This window comes from Protomyctophum parallelum, assembly GCF_964188405.1.
Source record: "Protomyctophum parallelum genome assembly, chromosome: 14".
In the NCBI taxonomy this organism is placed as follows: Eukaryota; Metazoa; Chordata; class Actinopteri; order Myctophiformes; family Myctophidae; genus Protomyctophum; species Protomyctophum parallelum.
The window spans coordinates 40,790,190-40,815,675 of record NC_139709.1 but is presented as its reverse complement, the minus strand read 5'-3'; the positions used below and the strand labels follow the sequence as shown (position 1 = coordinate 40,815,675).

Here is a 25,486-nt window from a genome sequence, read left to right as displayed (position 1 = left end):
TACTACCGGTATATTGTTAGTTCACACTGAAATTTGTCTTGCGAACCTCACGGTTCTCCATCCAACCGCTCTATTGGCCACTCTATCCCTGAGGCACTGCCGCCTCTGCATATTACCGGTATTATACTGTATATTGTATATTTGTCATCATACACAAAGAGATCTGGGTACGAGAGGAGCAGATGATGTACAACTTCATCAACCTTTCTGATGCTGCATGAAGAACCTTAAGTCTCTGGTACACATACCAGTACCAGCCATAATGGCTGTCAGATGTTCTGGTCTTGTACTGGCCTTCACACAAATCTCTTTGTATGTTAAACAATGTTGTATCAACCCTATTCAGTCTTCTTGATGAGACTGCTGCAGGCATGCTCTCACTCAACATTTGCAACTTGCTCATTACTGCAGCATATTGTCTGTATATAGAGCCACGGTTTTATGAACATCATCATCTCTCTGTTGAGCAACATTTAGTAAGATCATTTTAATTTTGAGTATCTGCTGATACCGATTTTTCCCCATCTGAAAATTATATTTTTATGCAACTCCTCCAATATCACAATAGTACAATATCCCAAATCACGGACAATATACAGTCTAATATCATGATATGGATATCATATTGATACTAGGGATGTCCCAATCACATTTTTGTGCTCCTGCTCTGATCATTTAAAAATGTCATGATCGGCCCCGATTTCCGATACACTTCACATTATAAGATCACATAAGATGCACATAGGTGGAGCCAAATACTGTAGTATAAATTGACTGTAACCAAATAACTCAAATAACAGAAATTAATAACTTGATTATTTATATTTATGAGGATAATATTGAGATTTGAGCTTGATGAGGGAACAGGCTTTCGCCTTTGCTGCCCCAACCCTGTGGAATGCCCTCCCTAAGGCACTCAGAGATGCCCCTACCCTTCAAACCTTCAAATCCACCCTCAAAACCCACCTCTTCAATATTGCCTTCCCTAGCTAACCCTTTTCACTGTCTTTTAATGTTCTTTAGCTTTTAGTGTTATTTTTCCTTTTTCTATTAAAGTTGTTTTTACTTTGTTGTTACCTCTGTAAAGCCCCCCCATGTAAAGCGTCTTTGGGTACTCAGAAAAGCGCTATATAAGTTTGAGATATTATATTATTATTATTTAACATCCAGGTCATGTGCTGCAACATAATAATTGTTAGAACTTAGTAGTTCCACTGTATGCTTGCATATTTCTCTATTGAAGCGGCATCTATTTCTTCACAATTTCTAATTTCTCAAGTTTGAGACATTTCATACATTTTAGGGACTTCTACTCAAGTGATTTGTTTATGTTTTCCCACCCTTGATAAGTGAAGAAAAAATAAAACTAATGTGATACTGTAGATTTCATTAGTTTTATTTCCCCCCGTTTGGGACACCATATATGTTTTGTGGCATAACTCCACGATTATGCAAGCTACATTTACACAATTGGTATTGCTGGATTCAGTAGAACCTCACCTTTCCTACAAGCCATCATATGTGTTGCTATGACAATCCATTCCAGAGTCACTTCAAAGTAGAGAAGACATCTACATAGATGTACAATTCCGCCTACTGTAAGTATGTGTTCAAATGACTATATCTCATATTGACATTCAGATATTGACATTCAGTCTTTTCTAGAATGTAGAGGTATGTTCTGGCTTCAAGTATGCCAAGTTTTGAACCTCTCAGAGCTTCCATTGTGAATCTACATGCCTTTAAGTGCCTCAACCACCAGACGGACAGGCTTTATTTTTAGTTTGAGGTGTATAACTTTAAATAACAATTTCACCACTTTTGCAGTAAAATATTTTTATACAAGAATCCATTTCATGTATGGGAGGCCTTAGAGATGAGGAAAAACTATGTTGTGTTTGGTCCTAACTCCGGTAGGGGTATCTCGAAAACTAAAGCACTTTTTGACTGTTTGTTGCAGGACTATAAGGGGAAACTGGCTCAAAAGTGCATCCTCTGTAATTTCATCATCATCCTCTGCATGACCATTACATTTTGTCTTTGGAACACCAGATAATGGATTCAAAGATCGCTCATTCTACACTGCACTCAGAAGTAAATCTGACTAATTTATGTATACAGTATAAATTCCAGGAATCTCTGTATGTCAGACTCTCCTTCACATAATCTCCAGAACGGCTCATCCTATCAACTTCATGGACCTGTATTGCTGAGGACTCTGTGGAGGGCAGTGTCAAGTGTGAAGTCGATCGTATGACGGTTCTCAAGAACGCTCCAAGCAGCCATACAATGCTTTGACAATGCTACAAGCAACATTTGCTTCACTCAAAGGGCCACAATGTAGGCCTACTGTAAAGTGTTTTATCCTTTTGACAGATATATGTGCAAAATATATGCTAATTTGTTCTGGATCGGACCCAAATCAGCGGTGAACTAATAAGCAATACTGTGTATCTTTTAACCAATATATTCCTAGCTTGCACATGCATTCCTCCATCCAAACCACAGTTAATAGTAGCTCTGACTCTGACCTGTTGTCTGTGTGGTACCACAGGATGAGGCAGGAGGATGTGTCCTTCACTTGGATCCATTCTGAGACCACCTGAGCCCTACTGCTTTGGCCCGGGACAAGGGATGGGCTAAGCAAGAACTTACCTAAAAGAAGATAGAGGAAACCGTAGACGTGATCTTAGGTAATACATAGTTGAGGATTGATGGCTTTATATGAGCAAATAAACAGTACTGTTTAAATATAAAAGTACATTTTATTTTTGCCGCAGTAAATAAATCATGTAGAGTTCTCCTAAAAGGTATAAGTTGTGTTACAGTAAATAAATCATGTAGAGCTCTCCTAAAAGGTATCTTTCAGAAGAACTGAGTATACATAACTTAAACAAAAGCGACCTGATACAGTAGTGAAGCGTGTGGTCCATTGCATTTGTGTTTGTATAAAGTATTAAAAAATGCTCAAGTAAAAGAAAACATCAATGCACAACTTGCCCACAATGCCCAGTGAGGCAGAATCACAAGGAAGGTTAACTTTGAGCCCTCAACAACCCTACATACCCTCAGGAGTCTGGGTGGTATGGTCTATAGGTGGACCCTGGAAGCGTCCGTCTGCCTGTACCCAGTCATGTCCATCCTGCTGGGGTACATTGGTCCAGGTGCACTGTCCCGTCTCAAAGTCACAGCTGCCCAGGGGACTGCAGGCCCCGTTCTTCATAGAGACATCGTCCAACTGCACTGTAGAATTCATGGAGTCTGGAACATGGGCAGCTTTGAACACCACCTGATGAGCGTAAATTACAGATTTATTGCCCTTACTTAATACTACTACTACATTTTAAGTTTTTAACAGACTGAGTACACAAATTCACAAGATGTGTTAGCCAAAAGAAGTCATGCAGTTGAATAGCTTACAACTTACACGGAACGGGATAGGGGATGACACAGTGAGCTCTGCCACCTCCCATCCTGTAGAGGGCAGTCCAGAGCGCTGCCACAGAGCTGCTTCCTGTTCCCCACTCCTCCACAGGTGGACAGAGAGGGAATCACTGGGAGCTGCCGGAAGCCAGTACCTACAAGTACACACGCACGCAGACACACAGCGTTGTGTTGTGTACAGTACAGTAGGCCTACAGTACAGTACACCTCTAGTCAGCGTTTTGTAGCATACTTGGAATTTGAACTCCCTTAGTCCTTTTGTGCCCCCCTCAAAGCGGGGCCTGGATCTCAGGTTGGAAACTAGATAAGGTAGGCTACAGAGTGATTCAGTGAAACTAGATAAGGTAGGCTACAGTATACAGAGTGATTCAGTGGGCTCACCAGAAGCGTATGCACATGGCTTCCATTGGACTGAGTTCTGCTGTGAGTAGCTGAGACACCGGACTCTGTGATGCAGTCAAGTAGAAACCTTCAGGAAAAAAAGGTTAAATGACTCATGTTTTAAATTAAACATGTAATGATAATATGTTACTGTAAAGTTAAACACAGGTCATAATCACCATGTTCTGTTCCATAGGTGTGGTCCAAGCGGTCTTTTGTTCCTCTCTGGCGATCCCAGTGACCCACATGAGAGACATCGTGCTCAAAGTCACACAAGTCAGACTCGAAGCCACACACCTCTGGTGGGATGACGGAAAAGAAAAAGAAGAGCGCGTTGAGAAATGTAAGTAATGTATATCAATTTTCTTAAATGAAGTGCTCTTAAATCTGACCAGATTTAATTGAAACTGAAAGCTCTGGGTACGTCAGAGTGTTGTAGTCTTACTTTGATCACCACAGACTCCCTCCGTCACTTTGACATCGTCGAGGGATATGAATCCTCGGCTACTGGCATCCCTATGTCCTGAGAACATAATCTGTAGTAACAATACACTTCATTTGTAAAATCTCTGCTGTCAGGAAGAATGTTCATTTGTTCAAATGTTCATTTTTCAGGAAATGAAAAATATACTTTTTTCAGGAAATGAAGAAAACCTAGCCCTCCAAGCAGAACCCAAATGCTACTGAAGTTTCTGACATTTGTTCGACCCAGTGCATTGGGTCCTGTTCCACGTCGTCCATGCCACCTGATTAAAACATTTACTGGCTCATGTTTACATGTTTACCGCCTCCCCGCGCTCTTTGACGATATTCTTCAGTATGAGGCTTTCTGAATATGTAAAGTATAAGTACCCATACATGCCGCTGCGAATATCTCCTGTGGCGCGGAAGCCGTTAAGTATTTTTAATATATGTTTGCCCGATTTGGAAGCTTGGATTCTTCTTTTCCTTCCTTGTTTATTGACACCTCATTGTACCGCCTATCTGGCTAGCTAGTGGCGCTATAGCTATGACACAGCAGATCAGAGGCAGGGACATAGCCGCACAAGCCAACCGCACACCGGGAGGCGGTACAATAAACGGTAAACAAACAAGAAGAAATAAAGCGACCAAATCGGTCAAACAATGATTAAAAATACTTAACGGCTTCCGCGCCACAGGAGATATTCGCAGCTGGATGTATAGCTACTTAAAGTTACCGAATTCAGAATAACTCAAGGAAAATAATGGCGTCACATGCCGCGGGTCCTATTTTAGAGAGAATCTCCACTTCCGCATATAGGAATTTCCATACGAAAATACAGTAGTGAGCAGGGACCCAACGTAAAACTCAACAAAATATCAGAAAAGTTTTACGTAGGGTCCCGAAAGGGGCTAAAGAAAACCTTATATTTTGAAAACACAGCAATACTGCTTCATCAAAGTTGGTGTTGTGACTTTATATATTGTCAATTAATTCCATGAGAGGGGGAGAGGTGGTGGAATTAGCTCAGACAGTTTGAGGGTCCAATGGAGTTAAAAGATTTTGTCCAAAGCGCTTTTTATCCTACTACTTTTCATTGGTTCAATATTTTCAAAACAACACACATACGTAAAGGGTGTTTAGATTTATGCAAAGAGATTTATGCAACAAAAAAACCCCCTCAAAAATGGAGTTGGGTGGTTTCCTCCCGACAGCAACGATTATCTTTGTTGCGAATACTCTCTCACAAAATAAAGCCTTGACAAAAGAAATGGTATGGCTCAAATGTCGATAGCGGAGTAAGCAGACTTAATGTGGCCTGTGATATCAGTTATCTATTCATTATATTGTATATCTATGACAAAATAATTGGGCAAGGTTTCAGCCCCATCAGGGCTCGCAGACAGACTCACAGACAAACCGACCCTCTAGTCTAAGCGGCTAGGCTCCTGCAGAGACACGCCATAATAAAGGATATAATAAAAGTACAAAAATGGTTCCACAAGGAAACAAATTGTAGTATACTAATGTACACATACAGTACATGTGGAATGAAATATAGCTATAAGTACCAAGGTGCAAGAAGAAATACATTTTATTTTAAACTCTTGACAAAAGGCCTGGTCAACCTTTGTTTTTTGATTGATTGAATATTGTATTAGACCGAAATGCAAACAGCACGAGTACAGTTATAAACTTGGTCTAAAAGGATAACAAAAAAAGCCCAGTTTACTTGTTTCCATTGAGGTCCTATATATATATATATATATATTCAATTCATCAAAACCTTACCTCCACTATATTTCTCATGTTGATGGTCACCTGGGCATTCATCCATTCAAAATCTTGGCTCCCTCGACGATTCCACACCAGCCATTTTGAGGATTTCTATAACAAAGTATCTGATCAAGGCTATCTCTACTGAACTTGTTGTATTTCACAAGTCAAAAGTTGGTTCTGTTACAGTAGTATTATGTGGTTTACAATACATACGTTTCGAACCAGTAGATCCAGACTGGATATGGATGGTCCCAGCATGTAATGCCAGAATCCAACACAGAGAGTTGATGTTTGAGCTTTGATAGGGAGAGAAATGACTGCACTCTCACCATCCTTAGATCCAGAGCCATTCAACAGCAAGTAGGACCCTTGTTAAAAGTAATGAACAGGAAAGAGCAGAATCACTGAATAGCCTATGGGGGATTTTCTTATTTATTTATTTTTACATAAATCAGTGCTATTGAACACCCTTTTTGTTGTTTCAAAAATATTGAACCAATGAAAAGTAGTAAAAAGCACTTATATGTATAAAGTCACAACAACACTTCAACTTTGATGAGGCAGTATTGCTTTGTTTTCAAAATATAAGGTTTTCTTAATTTTCTGAAAAATTTATATTTTTCATTTCCTGAAAGAAAATTTGTTTTGGAGTTAAGTGGTTTCTTCATGACAGCAGAGATTTGTTACTCACACAATGGGTGCCGGGGTGTGTGAAAATGACTATTGTCTCGATTGTAAACTAACAATGACACTTGCGCTTAACGACACTTTGCACCATTTTTGTGTCAGTCTTTGTCCTGGATCTACACCTTTTTCAATATAAGGGTACTATTTTGAGGACCCAGGCAAAATGACACAAAGCACTGTCGATGGAGAATGGTGGAGTACCCGTGGCAAAGTGGTGAGGTGGGTTGTTTTACGCAGAATATAAATTCAATGCAACTTCTGGTCCTTGTTGACCTCAACATTGCAGTACGCTGCTGATTTGCAAACGATACTCCACACAGTAAGCCTCCCTATCCCTAATATACTGTACCAAACACACACAGGCTGGGGAAAACATGCCACTTCGCCTCCAGGAATTGACCATATCCACCTGCCCCAAAAGATGGCCATAAATGTTACACCCAAAACTTAAAATTTAATTTGTTTCCCATGGGAAGTTTATAGTAGCACTGTCAATCGTTGTTGGTACCTTGGTCGTTTAACATGGTGTGATCATACAAAGGTCCATCCCATGGTTGGTCTACCTGAAGCCCACTAAGGAGGTCCCAGTCCATCTCATCAGCGGTCTCCTGGACCCAGTTACACAGACCTGGCTTACAAGGAAGAGATTTTTAGTAGTAGTAGAGTATAAGGAACACTCTGGAATTAATTTACTACATAGGCCTACTGTGGCATTGTCGCTGCCATGTGTACTGTATATTTCAGTACCTCTAAGCTAAGGCCTCACTCACACCTATACATCTAGCATACAACAATGTTGTATGGTAGATGTAAGCAAGTTGTAAGTGTCATGGCCGCCCCAATGCATTTCCAATGGAAGTCACGTGGTTTGATACAACATTTGTGCCTACAAGCTGATGTATGTATGTTGTATGTGTTTCGACTGCCTCCCCCTCATACAACACGTTTGTCTCTTCAAACCACGTGACTCCCATTGGAAATGAATTGCGAGCTTGCAACAGTCAACAAGTCTCATGCATCAGCTATACAACATTCTGTTGTGACAGTGTGAGTGAAGCCTAACAGTGCATATATATATAGGCTGAGCCCACCCAACCTGGTAAAACATGCACTCCTGGAGCACCCCTTTCAAGTTCTATCTGTGTTGTGTTGTGTAACTTGTGTTGTGTTATGTTGCATTATGTCATGAGGCTTTGCAGTGTTGTTTTGTTTCTATGCTGTGCTAAAACTGTGTGTTGTGTTTCACCTTGCTCAAAGGTACAGTCCGTGAAAGAGGCAGAGGGGGTGGTGATGGTGGGGCTTGTAGGATTTGGGGTGGTAGTTGGGACAGTGTCAGTACAACCCCTGTTTGCCATGATGTAGATGTCATCTAGGGAAAGGGATCCGTCCGTCTTGTTTGTACCCCTGGCTTCCAAGATGATCTGCCACAAAGTACAATGTAAAAACTGAACAGATCTAATCTCACACAAGCTAAGCACATTTTAGCAAGAACGTGCTGTGCTGTCACGTGTTTCACGGGTTCTGGATGTGTTCCCACACAGTACAGCTCAGTGTCAGATAAGGTTCTCAGAACCTTCAGGAGAACTTATCATTTTGATTCTTTAAAATAGCGAAAATAGCATATCTACAATTCCATAATGTGATTGATTGGCTAATTGGCTAATTTACCCCTTCAGGGATACAGTGGTTCTGATTATAATGGAAACATAGAAAAACAACATCATCATCACAATAACTTCATGGGTTCTGGAAAGTGTCAGGTTATGGATGTTTCTGCGTTACCCTTTGTAGCAAAAAGAAATAGCCAAAAGATTACAAAATGAAATATTAAGTTGTCTGACCTGATGCTGCCCTGACGCGTTGTAATCCACCCTGGCTCTTTGCCAGGGTGGATTACTGTTGCTGTATCCATGTGTACTCCACACAGAACGCAGTCCAGAGGTCTCATTCACGAACACTGTCAGCATAATATCTGATGTGCCTGGAACAAAAACACTAATAATATAAATCGTATACAATCGCTAGCCAAAAAGTCCCAAATAATACATGGAATGGGAAAGTATTTTCATTCATTCCTGCTGAATAGGGGCATATGTAATCATTCTGGAAGACACTGATGATTATTTTCTTCATTCTTGAAAAAGCATATTCCTAGGAAATTAGAATATTGTGCATTATAAGAAGTGTGCATGACATTAGTGCAGAATAACCAGGATCCCTCACATTGGAGGTCTATCCTGATGGTGTTGTTGTTATTATGTATAATTATTTATGATTTATATCAATACGCTTTACTATTATGAACTACATTATTATGTATATTATATAGGTGAATGAAAGACAAGAGGAAAGACAAGAGGATTTACAATTGTGGATTAAATCGTTTTTGACATTCTGACATTCTGCTCTAAAGAACAATGTTTGTCCTGGTCTCAAATAACAGAAGGGCATACTACTCTCCATATATCCACCCTTCTGTATGGTGCCAGACATACTACGTCACCATATATACACCCTTCTGTACGGTGGTAGACATACTACTCACCATAATTCCACCCTTGTGTACAGTGCCAGAGCTCCAGGCACGCATGGTCTACTGCTCCCATCAACTCGCTCTCCAGGTGGGCAAACTGCACTTTGCCAGACTTGGGGGCCAAGAAGATCGCAAAGTGCCCTGACAAAACAACACAAAAAGTGCTGCAGTTTTCATTAATGGCCTAGGCCTACAAGGTGTCGCTATTTTCCCCCTGTGCTGATTGCAGAAGATTACCACGCTATTGATTAGTTACAAAGGGTATTTGACCAGACTACACTTGATTTTATTAGCATCTTCATCCACGTATCTGGAATCGGGTCATTGGAGTGACAGTTCCAGCAGAGAGCTCCAGACTTCCCTTTCCAGAGCAGCGTTATAGCCACTTCCTTCATGGGGAATCCCTAGGCATTATAAGGCCACTGTGAAGATATAATCCCTTGTTCTGCCAGGGGTCTCCTCCCAGGGGTCTCCTCCCAGGGGTCTCCTCCCAGGGGTCTCCTCCCAGTGGTCTCCTCCCAGGGGTCTCCTCCCAGGGGTCTCCTCCCAGGGGTCTCCTCCCAGTGGGACACGCAGTGAGGACCTCCCTAGGGAGACCATCAGGAGGCTTCCGTGCTATAGATGCTTGAACCACCTAAGCTGACTTCTGGCCACCTAAGCTGACTTCTGAGGGGTTGACGCCCCTCAGAAATAAATGTGACGTAAATAGGCCCATTTACGTCATAATGTGCCTCATTACGTCACATTGTCTCTTTAATGTTAATGGCATTTAATGTTTGTGTTGGCACTGTTTCACCATTACATCACCTAAGTTAGACTTTAATATATTAGCGCCCCTCACTTCACACAGGTGTGATTTTTTTCAACTATAATACGATCATGCGGATTCTGTAGAAACCAATGGGTGATTCACAGCTAGCTTCGTCCGTTATTTTTTTTACAGCCTCTATGTTACTGACCCCCTTCCCTAAACCTTCCCTAAAGCTACTTTCGCTAGAAATAGCAGAACCTTTAGTGGCTATATTCTGGAGCGAACATTCAATGGACTTGACAACCTACCTAATGAAGAGCCGGTGGTGTGGTCCCTGCTTGGAATTAGGCCGGCAACTTCACTGCTCGCTGACAACCAGTCCCAGGCCATGCCTGACCCTTCTGAAAGGCTGTTCACCCAGCCGCAGTAGTCCATCTCAAAGTCACAAAACCCTGTAAAGTGTCACAGTACAGTAGGAATATGTACTAGTGCACATGTGTGTAAATACACAAACACAGATATCTAAATGTATCTATACCATCTACACAAGCACATGCATCCGGTATGTGTTGTTGTTTCTCATCTCCAGGTCAGTCGCTTTCCATAATAGTGACTGACCTGTGGGGGGACAGACACCATTCTGGACAGTGAGGTCATCAATGGCGATATCTCCCTTTGGCCCATCACCAACGGCCTCAAAAATCACCTGTCAATCAGAAAGACCTTTATGAGAAATAATGTTATGCTGCTAAATATAGAAATCACACCCGTGTGAAGTGATGGGCGCTCTTATCATCATACAGTACATCATCTCATTCTGGCCAATCACAATTTGCATCCTCACTTTTGTCAATCAACGTTTGTGTTTACACAATGTTTGTGTTTACACAATCACTCAAAACTTGTCATAGGGAACGGTAGCAATTATTTTTTACACAAATACTCTGGACATAGGAGGGGCTAGCGCCCCTCAAAAATACATCTGTGTCTACTGTCTATTTGTCTAATAATGACACTAGCTCAACGCCCAAACTGGGCACATTCATGCATGTGCACATTATGCGCTTATGCACATACCTTATGCACATTGCCCCTGGGGCTTTCTGTGTTATACTTTTAGCATAACCTTTGACTGTACTACTTGTTCTGTTAACGAACCTGCTAATAAAGTATTCATAAAGTACCTCAGCTAGCACCATTGACATCATGTCAAGTCAAGACCAAGTCTGAGGGGGGACGAGTCCGAGTCGAGACCGATGGGAGGCGAGACCGCGACCAGATTTTTAAAGAAAACACTGCGAGAGCAGGCAGGGGTGTCCGCTACACTCTGGTAACAAGATAGCTGTCTATAAGCGCCAGACAGCTCTTTTATAATGTCAATATGACAGGGCTCTTCATAATATGGGTATAATACATTTATTTCATTGACTTGAATGGACTTCGTGGGGGGAAGAGTCCGAGTCCCTTGGTCCGAGACCAAGTCAAGTTCAAGTCAAATTAAGTGAGGGGACCGAGTAATTGAAAATGTGGACCCGAGACCAGACTCGAGACGAGTCAAGGACTCGAGTACTACAACACTATATGATAGTATTCACCTGGTAGGGCGTGTCAACACTGATAACTGTCACTCTGCCATGCCTCCAGTGTTGCCCCTGATCCCCACTTTTGGTCCACAAGCGTTCAGACGTCCTGTGGCGCTGGAGGGTTTGAAGGTAGATGTTGAGTTCTCCCACTCTATATCCCTCCATGTGGTACCAGAACATCCAGCATTCCCCGCTGGCCGGGGTGGGCGCCATCAGTGCTGTGATCATACCCACTTTGGAGCTCACTGGGTGACGCCACAGCTGGGCACTCAGGTAGAAACCTAGAGGTAAAATATTACTTTTGTGTTATATCTGTGGTGTGACCTGTGATCTTGGCTGTTTGCTTACATCAACCTCCGACATGCTTTGACATAATTGGTCTCTGAGATAACATTTGTGGTGACAGACGCAATGGACTCTCTCCATTAATTACTTCTTGTTGTATTTGTAGTCATTTGAGTTGAGTTTGTATCTCCTACACTCCTCAGTAAACTACCGTTTGCAGAAATAAAACAATATATCACGAGTGCATTGATTGTCTGACCAATCACACAAGATGTCCTGTTAGCGGCTGTTGGGCTATTCTTAAAATGTCTGATGTGCAAGAACTTACGGACTGAACGGTGGCATGGGACTACTGGAAAATGTATGACATCATTTTATTCTTATTGCCCTGCCAAAGACTGTGTGTGTTCCCACAGACAAAATGTATACCTTCATAATTATTTGAATAAAAACAAGAAAACTTCCGTACCTTGCTCCGTGCCAAGAGTGTGATCTGTGGCTGGGCTCGAAGAGTTGACCATCTCTGCCCCTCTTGTGCGGTTCCAGCTGAACTGTGTGGTGGGGTGGGGCTGCAGACCACAGAGGGAGTACTGGAAGGTGCACTCTCTCTCAGCTGGACAAGAGCCACTGGACACCACTATGTCGTCTATAGCTATGCTCCCCTGCTGACCACCTGCCACTGCCTCAAAAATGAACTGGGAAATGCACAGTTTAAGTATAGTATAGTATTAGTAGTAGTAGTAATAGTAATAACTAGAACTGCACTCTGTCGAGTGCCTACTTGCTTGTTGCACACAAGTAGGCCAAGTGCGCAAGCAGAGTGCGCAAGTACTGTCGACAGCTACAAACTATCAAATCTCAGCTTCTCTGTGAAAGAATTAACAATCAATTACGTAATGTTGTAATACGGATGAGTGACGGCTTTCGATGGTCACGTATATGTCGATCAGTGTCGCGTGGATTAAAGGAAATGCCTCTATGTATATGCATATGTAATTTGTAAGTTGATTAGCGGTATACTGTGGTTACTTTGCGTATGCCCCGTTTGATGCCTATGTATCGTAGCAGCATATGACGTCAGGGTTTAACTGGTACAACTAGCTCTCAATGATGACGTAATAAAGATGTGGATTAAAGGACCCAATGCCAGGGTGTAATTGGTTTTCGATGGTGACGTAATGACGATATGTTTTAGTGTCGGGAGGATTAAAGGTAATGCCCCTATGTATACATGTATGTAATCTGGCACCACTGCCATATCAAGCACAAGTAGTCATTACGTCATATACGCTGGCACGGCGCATACACATCAAACGGCAACATACGCATCGAAGCACTGGACGAAAACTATTACTTGCGCGCTCTGCTTGCGCAAGTAACGAGTAATAATCATAAATTGTTATTTTCATTTGTAACTTTGAGAAGGGCACAGTGTATAGGAGTTCAATGACTGTAAATCTGGAAAGATGTTGTTACTACTCGTAAAGACTCGTAAAGTGTGTAGTGACTACTTTTACCAGATAAAACCCAGCGCAGTGATAGTTCATTGAGACACGGAAGGCAGAAGGGTTAATATGTAATCCACCCTTCATTCTTTATCAGCAATTAATTCTGTTCATTTAAATCGGCTGTCTCTCCATGTCAACTCCCCATACTCTCATTCGCTGTGCAGTACTTCGTTTAGACTAGTCATTGGTTAGACCAGTCATTAGTCCTACAACATATTTTAAACCCTAACCCTAACCTCCCACGGGGCAGCACACCTAAACCTAACCTTAACCCTCTCCCAACCCTTAACGCACCCCTCCCTCACCAACCTTAATCCGGTCGTTTTAACGTAATAGCGACTTTGGGTACCTAGAAAAGCGCTATATAAATCGTATATATTATTAACGCACCCCTCACCAACCTCAATCCGGTCGTTTTAACGCACCCCTCACCAACCTCAATCCGGTCACCAACCTTAATCCGGTCGTTTTAACGCACCCCTCACCAACCTTATGTCTAACCAATGACTAGTCTAAACTAAGTATGCACCCCCAGCTAACTCACTCACGCCCACATTCAACAGGTATTATTTTTAAGCAGTCACAACCCTGTCCTCAGTCTTCATGCTAGCTGACTCTGTCTCTCTGTTGTTCAGATGTCAGCGTTAACATTTCCTCCACCTCCCGGCCTCCTCCCTGTGGCATTAGTTCTGTAATGGGTGATTCTGTGATTTGATTATAATGTGTTTTATGGATTGTATGGATTGGATATGGATTGGATATGTTCAGTATCTATGTGGTATATGGAATGCATTGAAAGTTATGTTGTTGATGTTATGTCTTTATGTTATGCTCTGCTCTGGGGTTTGTTGTTGATATCAGAGCTGTGTCTCGGTGCACAGATAATCTGAGATATAAAATGTGATATGACATCAGATGATATGATATCACATGAGTAAAGCCACACCACCATACTAAATGCAATAGCTTTGCCCTTGGTAGATTAGACTGACCATAGCTCGGTTGTGATTGTATTGCCACTTGGAAATGCAGGTTCCAAACAGCGATAATATCTACGCAGTGATATTAGTCTGGCGGCTCTGGCCATGCCAATCTACTCTAGAGTGTGACCTTTGTTATGAGTGGGCCCATTAAGAGGTTTTTTTTAAATCTAAATATGTCATTACAAGAGCAGGTAGACCACTACCTAATATTGTATTAGACTACCATACAGATTGGTCAAAATAAATTTGTATTCACAAAAAATATTTATTTATTTAGAATTTCCTCCACTTTGTTGCTATACTGAAAGTGGTCTTTTTTTACTGAATTAAATACAATTCCCAAACACACCTTTAATATGTCATTTTAAATAAGAAAACAAATTAATAAATAATGGCAATTTGTTTCCATAATGCTCATCTTGTCAACATATACTGTGAATAGTGATAGAATAGAAGAATACCTGTATTGGTGTGTCACTGGTGAATGTAAGATCAGCAAAACGCCACTTATTCCCCTGTGTCCCACTCCTCATCCATACAATTGTTTCTTCGCCTGCACGTTTTGTGATGAATTTCAAAGAACCTGGAAATGTTTAGAATAAGCTACGGTAAACATAGAGCATATCTCTGCTGTCAGGAAGAAACCACCTACCGGTAACTCCAAAATGTTCATTTGTATACTGGCCAATCAGAGTTCCTGTTGCCACAAATTGACGTCATATTTGGCGGACATTTGACCTAACATTTGACCTCCTTTCATTGTCGATGGCCAATGTGAGACGTGTGGGGACAAGATGACGTACATTTTCCCTTCATTGTCAATGGCATTTAATGTTTGTGTTGCGGACATTTTGTGGGGACAAAAGCTGTATATTGGAGGGGCTAGCGCCCCTTCAAAATAAAAGATTACCAGGAAATTAAGAACCTCATATTTAGAAAACAAAGCAATACTGCCAATACTGGTGTTGTGACTTTATATTGACATATACTTGCATGAGAGGGGGAGAGGTGGTGGATCGGAGTTGGCTGTTTTTGCAGACAGTTTTAGGGTCCAATTATAAGAGATTTTATCCAAAGCACTTTTTACTACCTTTCTTTGGTTCAATATTGTTTTAACCAACACACAGACGTGTGTTTACGATAGCACTGATTTATGCAAAAGAAAATAATCAAAAACCAAAAAAATGGAGTTAGGTGGTTTCCTCCTGACAGCAACGAATTACGTAAGTCATTGTTTCTAAATACAGTTGTATTTATAGCTGTGGCTCCAATTACTTATTATTTTTTAAATTTATGCTGTGATTGTATTTTATTATGTTTTTGTTGAGCTTTTTCTTTTTATGAGGCCTGACGTCGAAATTAAAATAAAAAAAAATCTAAATCATGACAATTTTCGGAAAGATTTGAGGCACATTTTAACGATTTTTCAAAAATAGCTAAATTATAACATAATGTATGTAACCACCAAAAGGGGTTCCCGCTCAAAATGGGTTAAAATGAAATGGCTTATACAGTATACTTACCACTGCTGCCAAAGATGTGGTACCAGAAGTTAACGCATATGCTTTGACCAGGATGCTGAGGTAGACTCATGAGCCTGGCTAATGATGTGGGATCTTTCTGACCAGCTATGAACATATAGTAACCTACAGAAATAGTGGCAGAAGTTTGGCATTATGCATCATAAATCTTACATATTGAATGTGATACCTTTTTAAAATGTATAATACCTGCTGTTATATACTGCATACATTAAATACATTCATTAATAGCATGTTTTGATAGAGAAAACATCTATGTTGTACTGTCTTTGAGAGTATACGGTAGATATAGGTACTATGTGTAAATATGTAGCTAGATATTTTGTGTTTTTATTGATCTCTCCCTCTCTTCCCCTCCCCCATTTTTCTTCAACCCTTTCTCTTATGGACAAACAAAAAACGATAGAGCTTGCACAAAAACAAATCACACATGTTTTACACCTGTAAACCTGGGATGTGTTGATTGTGAGAGCATCTAACCTGGATGGCTCAGGGATTTATGTTTATTCTGCTACATCGGAGACTCTCGCATCTCACATTAAATGTTGAGACATTTTAAAAGTCTTCAAGTCCTGAAGTGAAATTCACCAAAATTGTGACTCGAGTCGGACGCAAGTAAAAGTATCAATTCACAGCTCTGGAGAATACTCACCATTCCCGGTGTGGTCAGATTCTGGCCCATCCATATGCTTGTGGCCTCTTTTCCACATAAGGCTGGCTGTGAGGTCATGGTACCATGAACAAGTGTTCACAGTAAAGTTACAAGAGAGTTTGTCAGATCCTGCAGGGATATCCCCTTCCTCACAGTACTCAAACCTGATGTCATCCAGCATGACGTCCTTCACTTCACCTCTTTGCTCAAATGAGAACTCCAGCTGTGGAGAGAAAAGTTGAGTATTAGTGGTTTTTCTAGTCTCATTTACTCTTACTAAAGTACTGTATAGTTGAGTATATTTAGCTGCGCACAGTTTGTGTACAGAATTTAAACTTCAACTTTAATTGTGTTCAGAAAGAGCAGCTACTAGAAGCCGCTAAATATGTATGCTAAGGTTCGTGGACACATTTTTATGGGTCCCTTTATTTTTTGTTTCCTACATTTTGTAGGATTTTTTAAATCAATGATTTTCTTTTCAGTCATTTCATGAAGAAATGAATGAAAAATCGAAGAAATTCCATAAATTTGAAAACAACATTTTAAAGTAGTGAAATTAGCCGATCTACCAGCTCACAACGTGGTGCAAAGCGACACTTTGTGAGCTGGTAGATCTGCTATTTTCATTAGTTTGGGTCCCGGGGGAGACATAAAATTTCTCTTTTGGGTCACGGGCCAAATGGTTTGGGAACTTTTATCTGTTACTATGTGCTGTAGGCAGTTCACATTATACACATCACACATCCTAAAGATTGGTCTCTAACCTTGTAGCCTCCAGGCTGATTGCCAATGAAGGCTGTGGCATTTTCCCATCCGGTCGTCTTGCGTTTTTCAATCTTCCGCAGTTCTTCACTAATGGAGCCTCTAACCATGTTTAAAGTAAATGCTGATGCTGTCGGAGAGGTGGCATTGTCGTGGATATGGTACCAGAAGCTGGAAAATATCAGCAGTCGGACCAGAACAATGGATAACCGCAAACAACTGTAGTGTTTTCGTATATTCATTTATTTACATTATTGCATTCTATTGCGTATCCATTCAGTATACAGTATGCCCATAATCTATCTATGCACAACGTCTCTGTGTGTATGTGTGTAGGTCTGTAATCCACGTAACTCGAGGACTGTTCGCCACACTGACAGACGCGTTCCACACCACCTCAGGGAGAGCTGGGCCCGGCCTTGAGTCGGTGGGATACACCAAAAGCCCCTGCCCAGGCTCTGGTCAGGGCCCCTGCTCAGATCTCCATATACTGTATGGAGCTGGCCTGTTCTGACATCACAATGATGTTCTGACATCTGCATAGACTCCATATTTGGGAATGGCTCCGTATATGGGTATAAAAGGGACACAGACATAACTCTGTCGAGCTGTCAACTTGCACTTTGCACACAAGTTGGCCATGAATGAATGGCCTACTTGTGCGCGAGCACAGCGTGCAACTTCTGTGCAGTTGCAGCCGAAAACAGTACTTGCGCACGCAAGTAATAACTGGGTTCCAACTTGCATCGTTCCAAGTAGGCCAGTGCCCAACGGGCACCGCTCCAGTATACTATACCAGTATACTATAAAATATGATATTGTTTTTATCAACCAAGTGCTTAAGTTACTATTTTTCATTTGTAAGGTAGTTAAGGCTTTTACTATCTTCTTCTTAGTACCTGATTTGGCATCCAATAGCTCCTGTTTTGTTTACAAGATGAATCAAAGTAGCTTTAGGACGCCAACTTGTATCTACTTTGCCATCTATATACATAACATGACCTGTGCAAACAAACAAAAGCAGAAATTTATGGTGAGATTAGAAAGCAGTCATCAAAAGTTATGCATTCTAGATCTGACAAAAGCTATTACCAAGTGCAATTGATGTCAAATTAACATTCTTTACATAATTAACATAATTATCTACTATTTTCTGCCTTTGACTGATGCCCATATTTTAGCAATCTGCATGGAATGCGAAATGTTACCAGCTTCTACATCAAATCACACCAATAAATTGTAATAATTTCCAGAATTGTCCTGAGAGCCTAGTGATTTGAATGAGCAGCAAAGCACCAGGACGAGTAGCTTGGGAGATGTAACAGCTAAAACTAGACAGCATTTTCCTTTCCAAAATGAGGATACAAAATATGAAGGTAGCATTATTGACCCCATGGTGATGATGTGGTATGGTCGTGTCCTGGTGTCGTGGTGATGTTAGCCAACTCCAGTCTCCAACGATAGTTGGTCTTGCTGGTGTCGTTCCAACCACAGGAGTGATGCTCAAAGTCACATGATCCTTGACTGAGGAGAACTACGACAGCACAGTAACAATATTGAGCCATAAAGTCTTTGTATTGTATTTTGAAATCCATTTTATACCTAATTGCTTGTATTTAAAAAAAAAAATTACACCAAGAGCAGAATTTGTAATAATATTGGTCGTAATGGTCTGATCCTCTACTATAGTAACTAGACTAGACCAATTCAATGAACTGGGCAAAACGGAAGATGTGACTGACTCACTGACTGACATACCACAAAACTCCTCACTGGAACCATCTTCACAGATGACATCATCGGAGAAATACGCCCCAGCACCCTGGAGCTCTCCATAAGGGCTAGAGCTAGCAGCTAGCAAAAGTACTGTGAAGAGAGTTCATAACAACATAGCATGAGCAATAATTAGGCATGTAACAATTCACTCAACGCACGATACGATTCCAATCACCATGTTAGGTTCAAGATACGATCTTTCACGATTTTTTAACACAAATGTATTTTCTAGACAAATGGAAATATATTTTTTATTGTTATTACACAAATGCAGTATGTTATTTTTTAATTTTACAATAGTATTCAATATACTGTAGCAAATGTAATAATTTCTCCTCCACAAATCTCAGTAGGCCTAAGTGTAAGTGTAAGTCCATAACAAGGCACTCACACACACTCACCCTCAGCCAGCTGGCCGTGGAACTCCGGGCACAAACACAAACAGAGCCACGAGATAGAAAACCCACTGGACTAAACCAAATTATAAAACAGCAAAAGGAAAACTATCTGACACATTGGAAAGAAGCAACACAAAAGCAGAGTAAACTAGAATGCTATCTGGCCCTAAACAGAGAATACACAGTGGCAGAATACCTGAGCAATGTGACCGACCCAAAACAAAGAAAAATCTCAACTAGGTACAGACTCAGTGAGCAGTCTCGCGATCGAGAAATGCCGTCATAGGCAGACCTGTATCCCGAGAGAAGACAGACTATGCACCCACTGCACACAAAATTAAGTGGAAACCGAGCTACACTTCCTAACCATCTGTCCATTGTACCAAGACATCAGAGACACATACTTCCCACAGATTACAACCACACACGGAGATTTTGAAAACATGACCAATGACAAAAAACTCCCATATCTGCTGGGCGAAGTACAACAATGTGCAAACACAGCAGCAAGATTTGTGAGTTGCTGTGATAGGAGAAGGATATCAAATGGAACACAACCACCCTAAAGACTAATCATTGTGTATATTCCTGCACTATACCTGCATCGAGTGATCTTGGTACATAGAATTTGATCTATTGAAGATTCTGACCTTCAAATGTACATCATTTTTGTTTTGATTGTATTGCTGTATTGTTCTTTCTGCTTTGGCAATGTAAACATATGTTTTCTCATGCCAATAAAGCCCTTTGAATTGAATTGAATTGAATTATATAAATCTACAGTATGGAGGGCAAATGTCCTTTGGTATTTAGGCCAGATGATACATCTCACTGTAGGTTCAAACAACCAATCATTTGTGTCAAATTGGCCCTCAACTGCAAAACATCTGACATCTGAGAACCCACAAAGGCTGGTACGACCTACAGCTTCTATAGTGTCAGTATACACACGATAGACCTGACTGGCATCCTAGTATTGTCATTTATACAAGAACATTTGACATAAAATATACGTGGCATTGAGCCTAAAGCCTACTTACCGAGAAGAAGGACATATTGCTGCTTCATGTTTGGCACGTATGTGCATGTACCATTGCAACACTTATCACAATGATTGAGCTGCATGGCCTTGTTCCATATCAACAAACCTGTGCTTAAAGTTCACCCCTCCTTTTCCTCCCACATCTTTACGATCCTCCTTGCATGATTGGTTTCCTGCTATACTGTCTAGTAGTGTATTGTATTGGGACCTTAATAACGCCTTGAAGCTGAAACTTCAAATAGAACAGTATAATTATTTGTATTATTATCCCTTTATACAGTTGCGAAAGTATGCCATGCCTATGTGAGTGGCTGAGCTTTCCATAACGCTGGGCCACATGAGTCTACATAAGTGGGAACTTAGAGGGAGAGAAGGGGCAGAGATGTGTGGGAGGGTAAGAGACTAAAGAGAGGTGGAGAGGAGAGATGTGGCAAGAGAGTAGATGTGGGGGCCGCATAACTGAGGGAGAGGAGAAGGTATAGGAGAGAGCAGGGGAGAGAGGTAGAGAGAGAAGGGGCAGGGAAGAGAGAGGAGAGATGGTTACTGGATGTGAGGGCCGCATAGCGCCACATTCCTGATGGCAGAATCAAAGACATCTGGCAGGGCTCCCTCGATAGCCGTTGTTTATAAAGCATTTACAGGTCTGTGCTGTGCTTTGTGCAGCCTGTTCTGACATTCCATTATGTTGATCCTTCCCCATCCATCCTTCCTCTTCGATGTCTCCCTTTTGACTGAAACCTGTCCACTCTAGACGGGCCTGCCCCAAATTATTTGTGCAACCGTGCCTGGCAGCTGGCGTTCTCAACAGGCCCGAAAATTAAGGCCCGGCCTGGGCCCTCATCAAACCCTATACACTCAAGACACTGCCCCCGCTGCCACCCTTAGATCTCCATAATATGGAGCTGACCTGTTCTGACATTCCATATGCTGATCTGACCTAATCAAACCCTGTACACTCAAGACACGCTCCATATATGGAGACCCCCCGTCTTACTGGTAAAGCAACATGACTTGTATTTGTACTTGTATGTCTTGTATTACAAAATATTGCATAATTCACAGATGTCAGCAGTGACATGCATGCCTGCCTGGAATACACTGGATGTGTCTGCAGATCGTCTAGCTTTTCCTTTCCGTACACACGTTAACAAGTCAAAGCAGGTCAAAGCAGCCACACCGCCATGCATGTACAGTTTGTACCCAGTGACATCTGACACGTGTCTAGAGACACAAGATAAGATATAGCGTCTATAAAGGTCTATATTATAGATCTTTATTGATCCCTGTGGGGAAATGCAGGTGTTGTACCAGCATGATACAGGTACAGGTAAGAGTAGAGAGAATTAAATTAAATACAATTCAATGTGGAGCCTAGATTTTTGCGGGCTTTTCTGCCTTTATTGATAGTCCATGGAAAAAGAGAGACAGGAAACAGGGAGAGAGAGAGAGAGAGAGAGAGAGAGTCGAGGAGTGGCATCCATAAAGGTAACTATATTGAAATTACCTTTTAAATATGAAGGCCTTATTATTCATCAAGAATTAAAAAAAGTATGCACACCATTTTCTGCTCCCAGACATATCTTTACTTATATGTGGTAACGTTTCGGGCCGAGAAGTACCTGTGCATAAGGTCTGAGGAAGGGCTTCGGCTCAAAACGTTAACACATTTAAGTAAAGTTATGTCTGGGAGCAGAAATTGGTGTGCAGCCTTTTTCATTCCTGATGTGACGTTGATTGATCCGGCACCCAGCCTATTAAGGCATGGGTTTTCAACTGATTGTGAACGAGGGACCACCACCCATTCCTCCATTAGAGTTAACCTGGGGACCACTGTGTTGGGTGGGGATATGGGCTAAGATTAGTGCTTTTATAACACTTGCTATATGTATCCCATGTGTATACATCCCACTGTTTCTCAACCAATGCTCCATTGACTACTAATAATACTAATAATAATCACTCAACCAAACAATCCGGTGCACTTCCCCCTCTTGAGATTCTTAATTCCCTTTTTCTGTTGAATTTCTTGACCTCTAACATGGACAGTCATCATAGGTCACACCAGGCCATTCAGTCAACACAAAAATCAACAAATCCTACATGAATGGTCAGAGACCACATACAATACTTCCACGGACCACCAGTGGTCCACAGACCACCTGTTGAAAACCCCTGTATTAACGTATATACTGTAGATGTCCGTGTCTTTTGGTTGTTTTTCAGCCTCCTCTGCCACTATTAATTATTAACCCACAATTTGTATACAATTTTGTTCTCTTGATACTTGACAGGGATATTTTATAGTGTTGTCCTGTTATCTGGACAGTACTATATTATGCATTTATGCTGCTGCTGTAAATTCAGTTCATTCATACATCCATCAACCACAAGGTTGCCCATTTATACACTATCATTGTCTCAAGGGAAAGGCAAGTGTCAGAATGTTCACCACTAAGCTTGCAAGTGCAATATCAGGGCATTGGCTTTCCTGATTGGCCGACCCAACCAATTGGCAAGGATTCGTGTGACGTTTCTGCCACCGGAGTCTTTATAATGGGCAGTCCACAGAACCGCACTCTTCAAAAGGAATTTCGAGTAGAATCCACTTTTAACCACAGCGGTGCTATTATGTGGAATGTTGCGCTGGGTGGTCCATCTGAAAGCGGGCCCAAAGAGATTCCGTCATGCTGCTGTGGCAGCGGGGCACAAGGTGTATTCCTTTGGTGGGTACGGTGGCAGGGAGACCTACATGTACAAAATGGGTCAGATTGACGTACACGTCTTCAACACGGTGTCTCTGCACTGGACGAAGTTGCCCCCGGTGACAAAGGGAGAACACCCCCTCGAGGTTCCCTATATGCGCTGGGGCCACACTGCTGTGTTGCTGGAAAATATCCTCATCTGGGGGGGATTTACGTACACGAGGAAGTACTGCAACGTCCTTTATGCATTCGACATCGACACCCACGAGTGGTTCACGCCGAAGATTTCCGGGACAGTTCCAGGGGCGAGGTGCGGCCACTCGGCCTGCGTCTTGGGGAAGGCCATGTATATCTTTGGAGGATTCAACTGGCAGACTAGATGCACTAATGACATCCACAAGTTGGACACCACCACGATGGTCTGGTCTTTAATTAACGCCATAGGCACTCCGGCACCCGGTTCATCATGTCACTCTGCCACCATCATAGGGACAAAGATGTTTGTGTTTGGGGGCCAAGGGGACCGGTTTGACTACAACAATAACATCAGTGTGTTTGACACAGCGAACAGCTCCTGGATGATCACACCATATGCACAGGTCCTTCCGGAAGGACGCAGGGGCCATTCAGCCTTTGCCTTCAATGGAGAGCTGTACATATTTGGTGGCCACAAATTTCTTCTTGACTGGACATTCAATGATCTGTGGAAATTCAACCCAGAGACGCTCTACTGGACTAAGATTGAGCCTAAGGGAAAACGCCTGTGTTCATGGATGTTTTGGATGTGCTGTTGTTGCATGATTGGTGATCGTATCATCCTCTTTGGAGAATACACTCAAACTCCAGATGTACAGGTGTACATCTTAGACTTGAGTCCTAGTCTGAAGACATTATGCAAACTAGCAGTTATGCAGTACGGCCTGGAGCAGTCAGGACTCCCACACGACATCAGGTGGGAACTGACAGCCATGACTACCCACAGCAACAGAAGAAAACAGCCCACCGAGAACTTGACAACAGAAGAGAGCAAGTTCCAGGCAATGGAACAGAAGAAAGGGAAAGGTGAGGAGGAACGATATCCACCAGGAACTAAGTAGCATCATAAAGGAGAAAGGGACTACCAACTGAACTGCTGCAGGACAGACAGCGCAGCAAAGGAGAAGATCTCTGAGAATTGAAAGTTCTACACCCAGTTGTTCTCCATCACGACTGAAAGTAGAAGAGATGCTTTAGGCAAAGGAGGAGACAGTTATGGAAGAGGATATCAGAAAAACAGATGTTTGTAAAGCATAGCTGGGAGTGGGAGAGGAAAATGACTGCAAAGGTGGAGATCTTTGTGTTTTTTTTTCATGTGTTCTTGAGCGGCGCTAACTGCTCCAACGTGCGGCTTTGTGTGTAGGCCCCCGTGACGCATGTGGCATTCAAGTTAATGGCAAAATAAATATGTGTATAGGTTACCTCCATGCCTCCGTGGTGTCATGTTGCGACATCAGACATCATCACGATAAAAGGCACCGCTCACTTCACAGTGCAATTTTGTATTTGCTAGTTTGTCATGTTTGAGGAAATGGACTTTTCTGTTGTGTCCAAGCAAATCTTCACAATTCACAGCAAGCTCGACAAAATCTTAATTTCCCTCAATTTCTAACATAAAAATCTACACTTTGCTGATATACAGAAAGAATACAATGTTTGTGTTTGCACCGCTTGTTTTACTTCACCATTACATCACCTAATCAACATGAGTTAGACTTTAATATATTGGCGCCCTTTTTGTCTTACACAAACATTAAATTCGCATTGACAATGAATGGAGATCATGATGATGTACGATGATAAGAGCGCCCCTCACTTCACACAGGTGTGATTTTTAGCTATCATGTATGGCTTGTTTTACAAGGCAATGACTATCGTTTCATAGAATAATTGCAATGCATCATGATTAACAACCTGGTTGCCAAAGAACATTGGCATATGTACTATAGTGCATTTCTACAATCACAGATACTGTATGTTGAATGTTTTTTCCAGATGCAGACCATGTTGACTCAATATATTTCCTATAGATTTCCTATATATTTCCTATAGTGAACTACCATGTGCAAGATATAGGTTATAACTGACTCCCATTCTATCTCTACGCAACTCGAAAGATGCTGAGACATCATGGGCACTCGCTTGCCTATCGTCTGGCTTGGGCACACCTCACAAGGTTC

At 41.7% G+C, this 25,486-nt stretch overlaps 1 protein-coding gene across 1 annotated transcript; it reads left to right on the top strand.

Moving 5' to 3' along the window:
- Nucleotides 1-23,203: 23,203 nt before the first annotated feature.
- On the top strand, nucleotides 23,204-24,367 carry LOC310871313 (kelch domain-containing protein 3-like; the record flags this gene model as incomplete). Its single annotated transcript, XM_083782799.1, has 1 exon — nucleotides 23,204-24,367. One exon carries the CDS (start codon nucleotides 23,204-23,206, stop codon nucleotides 24,365-24,367), a length of 1,164 nt encoding a protein of 387 aa, XP_083638925.1.
- Nucleotides 24,368-25,486: the final 1,119 nt, after the last annotated feature.